General features: G+C 53.6%; 1 protein-coding gene across 1 annotated transcript; it reads left to right on the top strand.

The window, feature by feature from the left end:
• Positions 1–11,388: 11,388 nt before the first annotated feature.
• On the top strand, positions 11,389–12,834 carry LOC147964620 (uncharacterized). The gene is made up of 2 exons (XM_087530066.1): positions 11,389–12,365; positions 12,438–12,834. The coding sequence occupies exons 1-2, from the start codon at positions 11,389–11,391 to the stop codon at positions 12,832–12,834; spliced, it is 1,374 nt and encodes a 457-aa protein (XP_087386192.1).
• The last annotated feature ends 4,044 nt before the right edge of the window (positions 12,835–16,878 follow it).

Here is a 16,878-nt window from a genome sequence, read left to right as displayed (position 1 = left end):
AAACAATCGGAGGCTCTGCCATTGAAATAACAGAATGAGGGGTAATAATGGCCGTCATCCCCCCATGGACAGAACCATTCCTGGCCTACCTAACCAGGCAGGAACTACCCGAGGACCAAAATGAGGCACGCTACATAGTGCGGCGATCTAAATCCTACAAGTTCCGCGAGGGAGAACTTTATAAGAAAAGCACTACCGGAGTCCTTCAAACGTGTATCTTCGAAGAGGAAGGGCGGATGCTTTTGGCAGAAATCCATGCCGGACTCGGCGGCCATCACGCCGCAGCCCGGGCCCTTGTAAGCAAGGCCTTCCGTACAGGTTTCTATTGGCCGACGGCCCGGGCAGATGCGCAGCATCTGGTCCAACATTGTGTCGGTTGCCAGCTATTTGCAAACCAAAGCCATATGCCGCCCACCACTCTCCAAAAAATCCCCATTACTTGGCCCTTTGCAGTCTGGGGGCTTGATATGGTCGGACCCCTTAAAGGGGGAGCCCATAAGAAAAAAATACTTACTGGTCATGGTGGATAAATTCACCAAATGGATAGAAGCCAAACCTCTCAAAACGGCTGAATCCGGACCAGTGATAGACTTCATATCCGGGGTCGTACACCATTATGGCGTCCCCCACAGCATCGTCACTGACAACGGCACGAACTTTACAGCCGACGAGGTGAAACTTTGGTGCAGCAACATGGGCATCAAGCTCGATTATGCTTCTGTCTATCACCCGCAAACTAACGGTCAAGTCGAGCGAGCGAATGGTCTTATCATGAGCGGCATTAAACCCATATTAGTGCGGTCCTTAAAGGAGTCAAACATGCACTAGGTAGAGGTTCTCGACTCCGTACTATGGGGGCTACGGCCCACGCCGAATCGCACTACCGGATACACATCGTTCTTCATGGTGTACGACACAGAGGACGTTCTGCCTTGCGACATAATTCATGACTCACCTCAAGTGCGCATGTATGAAGAAAAAGAGGCCGAGCTCGATCGGCAGGACAGTTTGGACGCCTTGGAGGAGGAGCGCGATGTGGCAAAGGCCCATTCCGCATTCTATCAGCAACAGGCTCGAAGTTATCAAAGTAGAGAAGTACGAGCCAAAACCTATAACGTCAGCGAACTAGTTCTACGCCTGTCGGAGAAGAAAAAGAACAAGCTCAAGCCCAAATGGGAGGGTCCCTTCTTTATTGACCAGGTTCTGACCGGTGGAGCATACCGTCTGCGGGATGCATCGGATAATCGACTGGAGCCAAACCCATGGAATGCAGCAAGACTTCGAAGATTCTACGCCTAGCGCCGGACTCTATGTTCGTCTCCTCACCTCCGTCAATTTTTTGCATATCTATCGTTTCTCTATTTCTCCCTTTTTACTCTCTTCAAGGCCCTCCATGGCTATACTTGTGTCCTGGTTACACAATCTTGACGCGCTAACCGTGCTCATTATACATGGGGGCTTCATATACAGAAGCTTAATCTAACTATTTTCCTGGGCCTTATGTCCCATACATGTGTTATTCTTCCGCATGTACCTTTTTTCGCCATTATATGCATCGATATGACTTAAGTTTTGGCCAAGCTGGGTTGCCTGGCTCTTGTATTTATGCCCTACATTCCCGTTAATTCGGCTAGGTCACAAGGGGAGCACCTCTGCGATTGTTACTGCCGGGTCAGCCGGATGTGTACCTTAGACTGGGTGAAGCCGAAAGCTAGCGTTCTTAAGGGAATATTCAGTCGGTGAATAAAAGATGACTTTTATCTAATTCGAAACATGCCCCCAGATGTTTATATCATGCCTCTCTTTTCGCGGTTCGGACATGCACATTAGGGCATGCGTACCCAGGGAAAGGAACCCTTAACAAAACTATTCTCCCTGGAAGATGTTTCTTACTACTCATGTAATATAACATAACTAGTTGGGTACTTGTCTGTTCAAGGACTTATTACTCCTACGCCTGGTCTCCATGCATGCCCTGGTTTTTACATAACCGAGCGGGTATTCGGATACACTCCAGATTGTCGGGTCCAGAGGTTGAAGCAAAAAGGTCCGCCATGACAAATGATTTACAATCCGGCTAGGGACATTACATATCTCACTTGAATTACACAGTCGCTAAGACCGATTCAATTTTTCTTCTATACCATCGAACAGGTTGTCTAGCCTACAATCCTGTTGGGAATACTTTGCGGCTAATTCTACTTGATCATACACTAAACTGACGGGGATCTCTTTCCCATCGGGCCCAACAGGTCCGACCTCGGCCATGTGGTTTGGGTCCGCTTTGGTATATCGTGTCTTCACCATAGCCCAGGCTTCCCTTGCACCTTGTCGGCAGGCTAATATCTTCCATAATTGGAAGCGCCACCGCGCTCCCTTGAGCTTCTCTATAAGCTCCCCCATGCCTCCTGGCGGGGACGCGGATGGCCACAAGGCTTGGGAAATACCCTGCATAACCTGCCGAACTTGCTCGTGCAGTTGCGAGAGCTCTGGTAGAAGATCACCTGAAGACCCGGGCATCTCCTCCGCAGGATGACCCATCAACATACCTACAGACATAACTCTGTTAGCCGGCTTCTTCGCCGAACTCCTTTAAAAGTTCGTTCAAGCACTTACTAAAAATGTCGTGCCGAAGCCGCTTATTCTCCTTCACGGAGTCCGCAAGCTGGGCTCGGACATCTTTCAGTTCCACGCCCAGCCGGATATTGGCGTCTTGGAGATCATTTTTATCCTGCCTGACTCGCATCAGCACGCGCTCGCCAGCATTTCGCTGTCGATCATCACATGTCGCAGGAGGCCTCCGGATTCACTCCAGGGCCACCTGCAACATCTATTGTTAGGTTGGCATACATGCCGCATACTACCTGGTACCCGTATTCTTTGCAATAGATACAAGTGTTACCAGGGGGACCCTTCTCGGACTCCTTCAACGCGGCAACAGTGGCCCCTAGCTGGGCCTTGCACTCATCAAGCTCTTGAGACAATTGGTAATTCTTCTCTATAAGAACTTGCACAAATAATGATCCTTAAATCAGTTTTGTCAACTGTTTCAAGTCTCAGGGGCTATTGATACATATAATCGTTATATTTGCTTAGCCGTATATCCCTTACATACTGGTCCGTGGCTCTGGCTAGACCATTTTGAGCAGCAGGATCTACGCGTCTCTGGAATTGAAAGCATCAAATGCCTCTGGTGAGAGACAAGCATCACGAAGTACGGCCCGGCGACGCCAGTGATTCATGGCGCTCTCCACTTTGGAATTTGTAGTGGATAGTCTGTCCACATCCTCTATAGGAGGATCATCCGGCATCTTCCCTGCGTTGGCTTCTGCATCCATGTCCGGCCCTGGAGCCCGACTGGTCGAGGCGTGATTGGCAGCCTCTCCGGATATAGTCTGGTGAGCGTTTTTCTTCTAAGAAACACGGACGTCATATATTTGAAGTAAGACGACAACCACGGAGTGAGGTTTTGCGTCATACCTCTGTGCTGGTGTCTCCGTCCTGACCGCCTTCCTTTTTGGCCTACCCGGCTTCGGTGCCTCTTGTTGGCGAGTTGCTGCGGGTTCGGCTTGGCGTCCCGAATGCCTTCCCTGTAAAACACCATATGTGTACGGTAGGTGAAGTGCATAAAAGGGGATCCTTTTGGGGAGTTGGGACTTTTCGTTTTTCTTACGTGCGACAAAGGGAGTAGTCCGGGATAGTCAGCCGTTATGGCCACCATGGCGTCATCACAACTCAATTGGTAGAATTGCCTGTGTATCAGCTCCACGAATATGTCCGGATCCTCTTCGAGTCTGGGACTGAGGGCCCGGCCAGGGGTCCTCTGGTTGTGGAGGTGGGTTGTTGACCTCCCTTACAGCCTTTCACAGTTCCTGCCGTGAAATGGCAAGGTGAGTATCTTCGACGAAGAATGCAGGAAGGATGGGAGTAAAGAGGTACAACTCACCCAGCTTGGAGGGTTGTACATGGAGAATCTATCCCGTGGCTTGATACGTTTGAACTCCTCTTCCTCTCCCTTAAACAACTCAGATAGAATTTTTGCTAAAGCAGCAGCAGAGTGCGGTCCCTTACGCCCGCAACGGGTGGCATCATCTTCCCCGTTAAAACACCACAGGGGTGCCCTTGATATTGAAGTGGCTGCACTCCCAGCATTATGCATATTGACATAACCTTGATTATTGTCAATCCTGATTGGGCCAGCGCTTTAATCCGGTTCATCAGTTAAAGGACTTCTCCGTTGTCTTCCTCTTGGGGGCTCCGTGGATGCCAGCTTTGGTGTTTCTTCAGAGGAGCATTGCTGAACTCAGGAAGACCCCGCCGAACTGGTTCTGGAAGGGGGACGTCCTCCATATAAAACCACTCCGAAGGCCAGTCTTCGGACGTCTTCTTTGGAGTACAAGACAGGTATCCGGTCTCGGCGATGCACCATATTTTGGCTCTGCCCACCTAATAAAGTGACCCCTTCTGTGTGCGGGGCACAAGGCAAAATAACATTTTCCACAGTTCGAAATGAGCCTCGCAGCCTAGAAATAGCTCACAAAGGGCAACATAACCGGCGATGTGTAATATGGAAGCCGCGGTGAAATTATGCAGTTGGAGGCCGAAAAACTCCAGGAGCCCGCGGAGGGACGGATGAATTGGAAATCTGAGTCCCCTTAGTAAGTAAGGGACAAGGCATACCCGCTCCCCCTTAGAGGGACTGGGGAAGCTCTCCGCTTGCTCCCCGCCATTATAGGTGGCGAGCTCGGCTCGGACGGGGACCATATATGCTGGAGGGAGAAATCCATGGGTCTGCAACTCTACTAATCAGCTGTGCGGGACGGAACACCTCTCCCAATCACTGAGCTTAGGGCTATGGGTCAGGAGGAGGAGCTGCGGTGGCCGGCCATGATGGATGGATTTTTCCGAGCGCGCTCCGATGGATTCTCGCCGTGCGAGGATGGTGTGGATTGGATCTAAGAATCCCCATCCCTTTAATAGACGATTTATTTACTTGCCTAGGGGGCGAATGTAAAAACGCCCTGGCTCCTCGCATTCGCTTGAAGCGTGGAAGATGGCCCTTATTGGGCGCAGAAGCCAAGAGGTCCCACATTTATGGGAGCCGGACACTACTTAGCAGATATTCAGGATTTGGAGAAGAACCCGCCTTGCAATGCCGAAGAGAATACTGCGTGCCAGACTCATCGTCATTGAAGCCCAGTTCAGGGGCTACTGAGGGAGTCTTGGATTAGGCGGTCTACGAATAGCCGGACTATATCCTTTGGCCGGACTGTTAGACTATGAAGATACAAGATTGAAGACTCCGTCTCGTGTCCGGATGGGACTCTACTTGGCGTGGAAGGCAAGCTAGGCAATACGGATATGTATATCTCCTCCCTTGTAACCGACCTTGTGTAACCCTAGCCCCCTCCAGTGTCTATATAAACCGGAGGGGTTTAGTCCGTAGGACGACATACAATCATACCATAGGCTAGCTTCTAGGGTTTAGCCTCTCTGATCTTGTGGTAGATCAACTCTTGTAATACTCATATCATCAAGAACAATCAAGCAGGACATAGGGTATTACCTCCATCAAGAGGGCCCGAACCTGGGTAAACATCGTGTCCCCTGCCTCCTGTTACCGTCCACCTTAGACGCACAGTTCGGGACCCCCTACCCGAGATCCGCCGGTTTTGACACCGATAATGGCGCCCAAGAAGAAATCTGGCACTTCGGCCCATCCATCCACCTCGAAGGCTCCACTGCCCGCGGCCTCTAACGCCGCGGGTGACACGGGGGCACACGAGGACGTCAACGCTGCTGGGGGCGTGGTTGGAGCAGCTGGCACCATTACCACCTCCCCCGCGGCCGACACGGGGGTTGGAGCAACCGGAGGAGAACAGCATCAGCAGCCTCTCGATGGTCAAGCTCTGCAAGGTGCGGGCGAGGGGGTCACTCCATCCATTCCCCCTCCTCTGGCCAACGAGCATAGCTGCAGCAACAGTGCTCGGTCCGGGGCGAGCCATTGCCCTCTGGTCGCCCCCACCACGGGAGAGGCCGTGGCACATGTGGTTTCTCCCGGACGAGCCAACCAGGCTATTGCGCTCAACGGAGCCGCTAATCTTTGAGCACCACCATCGCACGACCACGCTGCCCTAGTGGTCGTCCCATAGCAGCGTGGGTGCGGCGCCGCCACCGCTGGCACCATCCAGAGCCAGGCGACGGTGTGGTTAATGTCATAGACATCCATGCCAAGCACGGCCATGGAAGCCATGGCGCGAGCTCAGCTATTACTGAGGTTCCCGCCAGCAGCCGAGTAGATGGATGAGTGGCGTGCCACCATCCAATGCTTGCTCGGTTTCGCCGAAGCTGGGGGCTCACGACGAGCTTGCCCACTGCAACCTCCCCAAGCACCAGCCACCGCCCACGCTGCTAGCCGTACGAAGGGGGCTCTCCCCATGGTTCAGTCCCCACCACGGGAGCCGGTGAGGGCACAACAGAATCAAGACCCCGATGATGTCTCGATGGCCTCTTCTGACCCTTGAGCATGTCCAGGCCAACGTCGAACCCTGGAAGACAGGCAGCAGGGAGACGCGCGTGTCGTCACCGAATGGTGCCGCAACGACGCCCGCCAGACCGACGGGTGCGACGTCCTCAACATCGACGAGCCTGCGCTCGGTGTTGGCGGGTGCCTAACTTTCAAGGTCGGCTGCCCTGCATTTACATGTGAGCTGTGGGAAGTCTGTTGGCCGTCCATTCGCACGTTCAAGCCAGAGATACCTGAGAAGTACGACGAGAGGTTGAACCCGGCAGAGTTCCTAAGCATCTACACCATAACTGTTCATGCTGCTAGGGGAAGATATGAGAAGGTGTTCGCCAACTACTTCCCTTTGGCCCCCAAGTCCAATGTAAGGTCTTGGCTGATGCACCTGCCGAAGAACTCCATTTCATCATGGGCAGACATGTGCCATGAGTTCATCGGTGCCTTCACCGGTGGCCACCAATAGCCCGGCAGACCCAGTGACCTGCAGCTTCTCCAGTAGAAGGAAGGAGAAACCGTCCATAAGTATTTGTAGAGATTCAGTAAAGTTCATAGAAATATTCCAAATATCCATCCGGCAGCTGTTATAGCAGCTTTCCAGTCCAATGTGTGCAACCGCCGCATTCATTCCAAAATGAACATGCGGTTGCCCAAGACTGTGAAGGAGCTATACACACTGGTGGATAAGTGTACTCGGATGGAGGAAGGAAGGAAGTTTCTCGGAGAAGAATATTGCATTAATGTTGATTCAGAGGATGAGGATGAATCAACTAGTCAGAGGAAGGTCAAGAAGCATAGTAAGAAGCCAAAATATAAGGCAGTGATGAATGTAGAAGGTTCGAGCACACCTAGTACCGGCAAGGAGGCCAAGGCTGAGCCCCCCGGCAAGGAACCTGCCGTGTGCATTGCCTGCCTGGAAGCCGCTGTCGCGGAAAAACTTGGGAAAGGTGATGGGTCGTATTGCAAGATCCACCGGACCAAAGGCCATGACCTTCAGGAGTGTTATCAGGTTGAGCAGCTTGTCAAGAAACAGAGGGCAGAGTATGATAAGTGTGATAAGGAAAAAGGTCAGAATGCTGCTAGCGGCAAGGGCCGAGGCCGTGAAGCAAATCGCCCCGGAAAACCCTTTCGGGACCAAGGAAAACCCGCCAGGGGCCAAGAGAAGGAAACATGTGATGATACCAGTGACGGAGTGGATGAGGAGGAAACTAGTGAGCAGGAATTTCAAAAGGCCACTGACACACTATGCATTGATGGGGGTGCATCTTTGCACTCCTCTCATCACCAACTCAAGCGATGGGGACGAGAGGTCAATGATGTGGAACCAGCGCTAGAGGCCCGGAAACCGCTCAAATGGTCCCGCACACCCATCATTTTTTACGAAGAGGATCACCCTGATCGCACCACTGCGGTGGGGTGTTTGACGTTGTTGGTCTCCCCAACAATTCTCAACCTCATGGTCACAAATATACTAGTGGACGACGGGGCCAGATTAAATCTTATTTCTCCAGCAGTAATCAGCAAGCTTCAGATAGGAGAAGAGGAGCTAGAGGCCACCGGCACGTTTCAAGGAGTTAATCCCGGCAGGAGTCATCCTAAGGGGAAGATTACATTGCCGGTGATGTTTGGGGGAGAGATGAACTATCGGACTAAGAAGATGGTGTTTGATGTGGTTGATCTCCCCCTCCCGTACAATGGGATTTTTGGACGACCAGCCCTGGCCAAGTTCATGGCAGCATCCCACTATGCTTACAACACCCTGAAAATGTCTGGGCCATTGGGAGTCCTCACTATCCCGTCAGATGAGAAGGATGCAATTAATCTGTGTGGACAAGATGTATCGGGATGCAATCGCAGCGGAGGCTGCGGCAGCAGAAGTTCCCGCCAAGGAAAGCAAAGGAAAGAAGAGGTATTGTAGGACCTTCGGCAAGGAGTCCGGGAAGTGTGCCCCCTCCGAGTGCACGACACCCGTTGACGACGTGCCGAAGTGTTCCAACAGCAAGAGATCCAAGGTTACTGCACCCCAAGTGAAGAAGGTCCTGACAGGGCTGGCTGGCGTTGATGGTACTTTCACTATCAGCGCCACCCTCGATGACAAATAGGAAAGTGCGCTCGTTGCCTTCCTGCGGGCGAATATCGATGTGTTTGTTTGGCAACCATCTGATATCCCTGGTGTTCCCAGGGAGGTAATTGAGCACCACCTTGTTGTCTTCCCACATGCCCGGCCCGTCAAGCATGAAGTACGGAAGCAGGCCTTGGAGAGGCAGCAGTTTATTGTTGAAGCGATCAAGAAGTTAGAGGCAGCTGGTTTGGTCAGAGGAGTACTGCATCCTACATGGTTAGCAAATCCAGTAGTGGTCTGGAAGGCGAACAGGAAGTGGAGGCTTTGCATTGATTTCACAGACCTCAACAAGGCTTGCCCGAAGGACCCCTTTCCCTTGCCGCGCATCGACCAGATCGTGGATTCTAATTCGGGATGTGATTTGCTCTGCTTTATGGATGCATACTCAGGATATCATCAGATCTTCATGTCCAAGGAAGATGAAGAGAAGATGTCATTCATCACTCCGTGTGGTACGTACTGCCTTGTCTGCATGCCGTTCGGATCAAAGAGTGTCGGGTCCACTTTTGCAAGGGCAGTCCAGATCGGTTTTGAGCCACAGTTGCACAGAATTATAGAAGCCTATATGGATGTTATCATGGTCAAAACCAAGGATAAGGCCACCCTTATCCAGGATTTGGAAGACACATTTGCCAATCTGCGCAAGATCAACCTGAAGTTTAATCCAGAGAAGTGTGTATTTGGTGTTCCCTCCGGCAAGCTACTTGGGTTCTCAATGTCCCATCGGGGGATTGAAGCCAACCCTGACAAGATCAAGGCCATTGAGCAGATCCAAGCACCAAGGACACTTAAGGATGTGAGGCACTTGACGGGATGCATTGCCGCGTTGAGCAGATTCATCTCCAAGTCTGTCGAGCGTGCCCTGCCATTCTTCAAGGTTTTGAAGAAGGCGGGGCCTATGAAGTGGACCCTGGAAGCAGATGTAGCTTTGCAGGAATTGAAAGCCTACCTATCATCGGTGCCTGCCTTGGTTGCACCCCAACCCCAAGTGTCATTATTGGTTTACTTGGCGGCAACCAACCAACTGGTCAGTGTGGCCTTGGTAGCACAGCGAGAGGTAGATGAGGTAGAAAGTGGCCAGATTGCGGCAGAGTCAGAGAAGAATCAGGACAGCAATGAGCATGGCAACGAGAGCAAGCCCAAGGATGTAACAATGAAGAAAGTGGTGCAGCACCTATCGGATGTGGGGCTCCGACAAACCCTTAAGGTTCAAACACTGGGGTGCGCGCGAAGTCTTCCCCTCCTACCGATCTATGCTCTAGCTCGCTATGATAATGCAGACGAACTCGATGAACTCACAACACAGAAAGACACGGGGTTTATACTGGTTTGGGCCACCGTTGTGGTGTAATACCCTACTCCAGTGTGATGGTGGTGGATTGCCTCTTGGGCTGATGATGAACAATACAAGGGGAGAACAGCCTCCTGTGGTTGAGGTGTTCTTGTGCTTTCGGACTTGCGGTGTGTCTCTTGATCTCTGATGATCTCCCCGGGTCTCTCCAGATCACTCTCTTTTTTGATCCCCCTCCTACTATGGTGGCTAGTCCTATTTATAGAGGCCCTGGTCCTCTTCCCAAATATCGAGCAGGAAGAGAGCCAACAATGGCGGGCTAATTTGAAGGGGGACAGCTAGTACAAGCTATCCTGACAAAAGTAGTCTTCGCCCGCACAAAGCTCTCATGGTGACGCTACTTTGGGCTCCACGATGACCTCCGTCTTGCAGTCCATGATCTTGGTCTTATTGCAAAGGATGGCAACCTTTGCCTGATGCATCGGTACTCCGCGGCTGCGCTTCCCCCTTTGCACCAAAGAGGAAACAAGGACGCTGCGCGCGCTGGCACCCCCCTAGTGTCGATCATCATGGCTCACGTCACGAGAGCCTCGTGAGGTTCGCCTTGCCTTGATATCTCTGCTCCTTGTGAGCCTGCCTAGCTAGGCCACTCTAGAGGAGGTCTTGCATCGTTCGCCTCGCGAGGCTTGGCCCCTCACGAGGGTCTTGGATGCTTTCTTGGTGAAGAAGGGCCGTACGGCTTGCTGGCTCCGCCACGCCACGGGCCACAGGCAGGCAAGTCTGGGGACCCCGTTCCCAGAATGCCGATAGTAGCCCCCGGGCCAAAGGTGCGCTCGGGCTTGGCTTCACGGTGAAGCCAAGGGTCAAGCTCGAAGCGCTGCGGGCCCCAAAAGCCTGCGGCCTTGGTTGACGCATGGCTGTTGATTGGACGTGGGCATCTCCGCTTCCCCACGTTGCCTTGGCAACTGCTTGACCTGACAAAAGGCTGGCGTGGGCGGCACTTGCCTTCATTGCTTCTTCCTTACCTCGCCCCAGATCCCCTTTCTTGCTCTTCGCCGTCGCTACCTACAGATCTGCACCGGTCTCGCTCTGCATTTGCCGCCCATGGCGCCGTGCAAGGTCAAGACTTCCTCGGCCCCGGCTTGGTACGAGCCCGCTCTTGAAGCGCCCACTGTCACGGAGAAGAGCCTTGCCTCCGTGCGCCTATTGATGGTGGGAGAGAGCAATGAGTGGGGGAAGACAGAGCTCCGGCTTGCCTCCGATGAGCCGGAGCCTGAGGGGAGCACCTTCTTTCCCTTCTTTTCGAGCAGCATTGCCGTCGGGTTGGTTTCTCCCTTCTCTGATTTCTTCTATGAAGTCCTCGACCACTATGGGCTGCAAGCGTTGCATCTCCATCCCAACTTTGTCCTCCTCCTGTCCATCTTTGCCTACTACTGTGAGGCGTACCTGGGCGTGATGCCATCTGTGACGCTCCTGCGCCATTTCTTCTTCCTCCATGTCAGCGAGGGTCACATCTCTGGATGCGCCAACTTCGTTGCGTCTGGCAAGGCCAACTCTATCTCGAGCACTGGGAAGAGGGCCGACAACATTCGATCCAAATGGGTCATGGTGGAGGCCAAGCTCACCCATCCGTGCCTGGTGTTGCCGATGGAGGCGCCCCGGCAAGGCAAGGAGTGGCCCAGGGCGGAGCTTGTCGACGAGCGGGCATCGTCAGTGTTGGAGCAAATGATGACTGACCTGAAGCCAGGCAATGCGAGGGCGGCCAAAATAACGGGAGCGATGCTACTAAGGGAGTTCTTGATGCTGCGGGTCGCCCCACTCCAGGCACGCGTGCGCCCCTTCTGGAAGCTTGAAGGAGGGGAAAACAAGGCCCGCCTGAGGCCGGGGGACCTGCCTGATGACGAACTGGACGCCGTCCTACGTCTCATAGTCGGAGACAACCAGGAGTACCCGCCTAGCACCTTCATTCCCATGTTCCAACGCAGGGACTTGGAGGAATTCGTCGCCTCCAGGCCGACTTTTGATGCGCGCGGGCTGGTGCCACCGGTGTTCTCGGGAGCTCCTTTGATGCAAAAACCGGTGGAGGTGTCTTGGGGCGAGTCGCATGGAGATGGGGAAGAAGAGGCGGACTCGGAGGAGACCCCGGAAGAGGTGAGGGAGACCTCCCCTCCGAGCAAGACCGAGATTCTCCGCGCCCTTCTTGATGATGCCGAGGCCGATGCCTACCAAGGAGGGAAGGAGCAACCCCTTGTCCCGACGAAGGGTAGGTCGTCGCTGGTGGACCGTGGTGCCGCCTCCACCCCAACACCTGGGTTCGGTTCTGCCTCCGCACCGCATGGCGCCACTGGAGCCCGAGCGGCTGCCCCTCAGGCCCCAATGTTGTCAGGCCTCAAGCTTCACAAGCGGAGGGTGGAGTACCTCGCGATAGACCGGTAGGTGTCTCGAGCTTCGCTTTATCCCTGCTGGTACTTGTTATTTCCTTACGCTCGCCTTTGGTTGACCAGGCCGACATCTTCGGCGAAGAGCAACAAGCAGGGTACGGCGGTTGTGCCTCCCTCCGCAGAGCAAGGAGGCAACATCGTCTGTGTCTCCCCAGCTCGGTCGCCCTTGCGGGGCCAGGAGGAACATCTCCGCGTGGAATCAGCCCCCATAGCCCTGCTGGCTCCGGAAGTGCCGGTGCTTGGCGCGGCTGACCAGGTCCCAGCTGCTCTAGGGCCCGCGATCTCCCAAGCCCTGGTGACGGCGTCGCTTCCTCCTACTGCTGCACCTCCACTCCTTGGTCTTTCCACTCCTGTTGCCATCTTGGAGCATGCCCTTTCGGAGATGACCCAGCTGCAGGCGGATCTCCTGAGTGCTGACCCGCGCCTGGTGGTCGGGTGTCTGGAGTTGCCCTCCGGCTAGCTTCATTCCGACCTGGCAGTACACGCGGCGCTGGGCCAGGCTATTGTGGCTTCCAAGAGGGAGAAGCAGGGAGCCGTCGGTGCTGCAGCCGATCGTGAGGCGACGCTGAAAGAAGCCAAGGCCGCCCGTGACCGCTACCAAGCACTGGAGGGGGAGTCGCCGAAGAGGTACACCGCCGCCAAGCAGAGGAGAAGGAGATGAAGGCCTGGGAGGAAGCCATCAAGAACCGTGATGCTGAGCTGGCGGAGCTGGAGAAGGAGCAGGCTGCCGAGCGCAACCGCTTGGAAGAGCTGTAGCAGAAGATGGGGGCGAGGGAGGCCGATCTTGCCGCCAAGGCGCGAGTCCTGGCCGAAGACCGTGTGGCCTTCGCCGATCTCGAGAAGAGATCTCGCAAGGCGCCGAGGATGCTCTACGAGCATGGCCTGGAGAAGCCGCTGGACGCTGACGAGGATGGCCCCGCCCAGCTGCTTCCTCTCGTGGTGAAGGCGCTTGAGGAGGTCGTCGAGGGCCTCGGTCCCATGGTGGAGGCAGAAGCTCACGTTTTGTCTTCAGCCGCACTGACTCATGTCCTCAGCCATCTGCACCTCCGCGACCCCAACGCCCGCATTGACGAGCTGTTGGAGCGTGTGGCTGAAGATCTCTACGAAGCCGCCACCGCAGCTATTCAAGGTCAAGTGCAGGCTTTCCTGGGGAAGTTCCACGGCTTTGTCTCCGATCCTCTGTCTGGCGATGGCGCGGATCCTGCGGCTGGTGGTGAAGGTGAGAACATCGTCGCCCATAGGGGGCACCTTCCGCCGGCGCGGTGACATCCAGGGGTGATCTGCGGCTGCTCTTCTCGTTTCATTCCTGCGACATACATCAGGCCTCATGGAGGCATTTAAAATTTTCATTTGGTATTGTGAGAACAATATGCTTGTAATATTTGCTTCGAGATTTTGTGTTTTCCTTCCTATTTGCTTTGTTCTACGTTGGCAGAGCCCGGCCCCGCGCATACCTCAACCGCCATTGGGCCGACCGAAGACCAGGACGGTCCAAGGAGTGAGGGGCTACATGACCAGTTAGGCTCCTGAGTCGCGATGCTCAAGAGTCCCCCTTGACGTGCGAACAGCATATAGGGAAGGTTTGTGATGATAGATTAATGTTCTATGACGGCAGAGCCCGGCCCCGCGCATACCTCAATCGCCATTGGGCTGACCGGAGACCAGGATGGACCAAGGAGTGAGGGGCTACGTGACCAGTTAGCCTCCTGAGTCGCGATGCTCAGGAGTCCCCCTTGACGTTCAAACAATTTCCATACCTGCCCACGCCGAGGCCTTGGGAGGGGCGCGCGACACCCAGGTCCGGTGTCACAGCCCCAGTTCTGGCCTTGCCTGTCTTGCATTAGCCTCCATGCATCATGTCTAAATCTTTATGAAACTTTGAAATGGGGGCTGATAAACCCTAGCAGCAAATGAAATTCAACTAGGGTCCAAATAAATTCATTTTCACTGAACCCAAAATGCCCTTCTAAAATGTTCATCATCATTGCCTTGGTCCAGAATCCCTGACAAAAATGGTGCACATTTTACTAGGACAACAGAGGGTCACTGAATTAAATCATATAATACTTGCATTTGGACATTTAAATGCTATAAGAATATTTCAAATGCCCAAATATTCATGAACTGAAATGTTTGCTGAAGGATATATCCCCAACAGTGGTCATGAGCAGTTTCATGAATTTTGGGATTGTTTCAATATTTTAAATAAAGCCACAAAGTTGCAGAATAATAGAAAATAGGAAATAATAAAAAGAGAGGAACCTACCTGGCAAAGCCACCTGGCCTAGTACTGTAGTGGCCCAGCTCCTCCAGCCGGCCCAGCCCACCTGGCTAGTGCCAGTCGTCTTCAACCTCTGCTAGTAGGCAGAGGCGAAGGCGGGCATGGCGGGCGCTGAGGCTGCCACCTCCTCCCTGCCTGCCTCACGCCCCTGAGGCTCTCTCCCAGTGCCACAGAGACGGCCACGGACCCCCCCCCTCTTTCTCTGGGTCTCTCTCCCTCTCGTTCCTCCTCATGACCGAGCCACCCCTCGCCCTGCCGCTGAGCCTAGGAGCTCCGTCGCATCTGCCTTGCCCTCTCCACCGAGATACGCGATGCCCGGAGGCCCTGCTTCGTCACCACCGTCATCGTCTTCACCGACGGGCACCGAATATCGCCGGCTCTGATTTGGCGCATCCAGAGCTTCCCCGACTTCGCCGCCTTCCCCGCTAGCCCCCCTGTGAGCTCTGCTACATTCCCCCCTCTCCGTTTTTCCCCTCGAGCGTTGTAGCCATCGCCTCACCTGCAACCGAAACGCCGGCGCCGCCCCGAGCTCGTCTCCGGCGAGCTCCCGCCGTCCCTGCTGCCACCACTTGCCGCGCTAGATGCGGGTGAGCTCCAGCTCCCCGTAGCTGCCCTCGGCTGCTCGTTTGGGCGCCGGGGGAGCGAACCCGAGCCCCTCCGCCGCGGCCTGTGGTCGCCGGCGTTTAGCCATCGGTTAAACGCGTCGTTAGGCACTAAATACCCACCTTAATTACCCCCCTGACCCACTTACAGACGGGCCCCACCCGTTAATTAACCACAGGGTTATCCCCTGTTAATTTAAGCTAATGGCCGTGGCCCCACCGGTCTGTTTGACCTTGCCACCTCAGCGTTGACCGACCCCACTAGTCAGCCTCTGCTGCTGCCACTGTTACACTGACGAGTGGGCTCTGCTGGTCAGGTTTGACCTGGACCGCGCCTGTTGACCGCTGACATCACAGTGACGTCTTGCTAATGTAGTAATGCATTTTCTGGATTTATTTTTATTCAGGAAATTCCAGAAAATGCCCAAAACTTCTAAAAATCATAGAAATTAATCTATAGCTCCAAATGAAATAAATTATATATGAAAAATGATCAGAAAAATCCAAAGAATCTGAATATGGCATTTTCATGCATGTTTGAACAAGTTAACCTCACTGAATATGACAAATGATGATTAGGGCAATTTATGAAATAACATTTGGAGTTGGAATTTGATCTTGTTTGAGTTCCACTTCAATTAACTTGGCTAGATATTACATTAGGTAAATTCAGTACCTTAACATGACATGTCATTCGTGTGAATGTGCATTGCATTGATTGTGTTCCTTCTTTGGTAGTCGGTGATTGTCCCCTCTCGATAGACGTGCTTCCGACGATGAGTTCGATGACACCGATGAAGAGTTATAATATCTTCAGAAGTGCCAGGCAAGCAAAACCCCCTTGTTCATTCCGATACAATCCCACTCTCTCGCTCCTGCTCTCTTTTACTGCGTTAGGACAACAGCGATTCAACTCTTACATGCTGCGGTAGTTGAACCCCTTTCCTCTGCATGACCTGTCATTGCCACAGTAAATAGGTGAAATCCACTAGCATGAGTAGGAGTTGTTTGAGCCCTGATGTGCCTACTCATTCATGCTTGTTGTCATGCCTGCTACTGCTTAGAGTTGAGTCGGGTCTGATTCATCGGGAATGAATTGGAATGTGGTGAACATGTCCTACTATTGAGAGCTAAGTGTGTGAACACGATTTGGTAAAGGTAGCGGTGAGAGGCCATGTAGGAGTACATGGTGGGTTGTCTCATTGAAACCGTCCTCAGGAACTGAGTTCTGTGTTTGTGATCCATGAACAGTTACTACCACACATTGGGTTCCGGTAACTCGACCCCTCTCGGCTCATTAACCAACTCGATCTTTGTCCAGGAGTTGCAACTAGTTTCTGGTGTTTGTAGGTTGTGTTAGTAGTCTACCAAGTGGCACCCGGTATAGGTGGGCTTGGGACAGACTAGGCAACGTGGCACGGTGTACCAAGCGTAGATCCATCCGTCGAGGTGGGCTTGGGAACCCTGCACACATCGTTTGGGGCCGTGAGTGACTCCCCGGCCGGATCTCCTTGCGGATGGAACCCGAATAGGCGATAAACCTATACGAGAGACTTGTGTGGTTAGTCAGGTCGTGGCCGACACCCTCGCTCGGCTTCCGCTTGAAGGTTGCCGAGGTACA

This window comes from Triticum urartu, chromosome 6A, assembly GCF_056163025.1.
Source record: "Triticum urartu cultivar PI428250 chromosome 6A, HENAU_Tu73, whole genome shotgun sequence".
In the NCBI taxonomy this organism is placed as follows: Eukaryota; Viridiplantae; Streptophyta; class Magnoliopsida; order Poales; family Poaceae; genus Triticum; species Triticum urartu.
The sequence above is the reverse complement of the archived record's forward strand: the minus strand, read 5'-3'. Positions and strand labels throughout refer to the sequence as shown.

Bases quoted from the DNA above. Each gene is read 5' to 3' on its own strand.
- LOC147964620 (XM_087530066.1), top strand. From the start codon at position 11,389: ATGCCATCTGTGACGCTCCTGCGCCATTTCTTCTTCCTCCATGTCAGC. The intron at 12,366-12,437 runs GTAGGTGTCTCG...TTGGTTGACCAG, and splicing joins GAGTACCTCGCGATAGACCG to GCCGACATCTTCGGCGAAGA.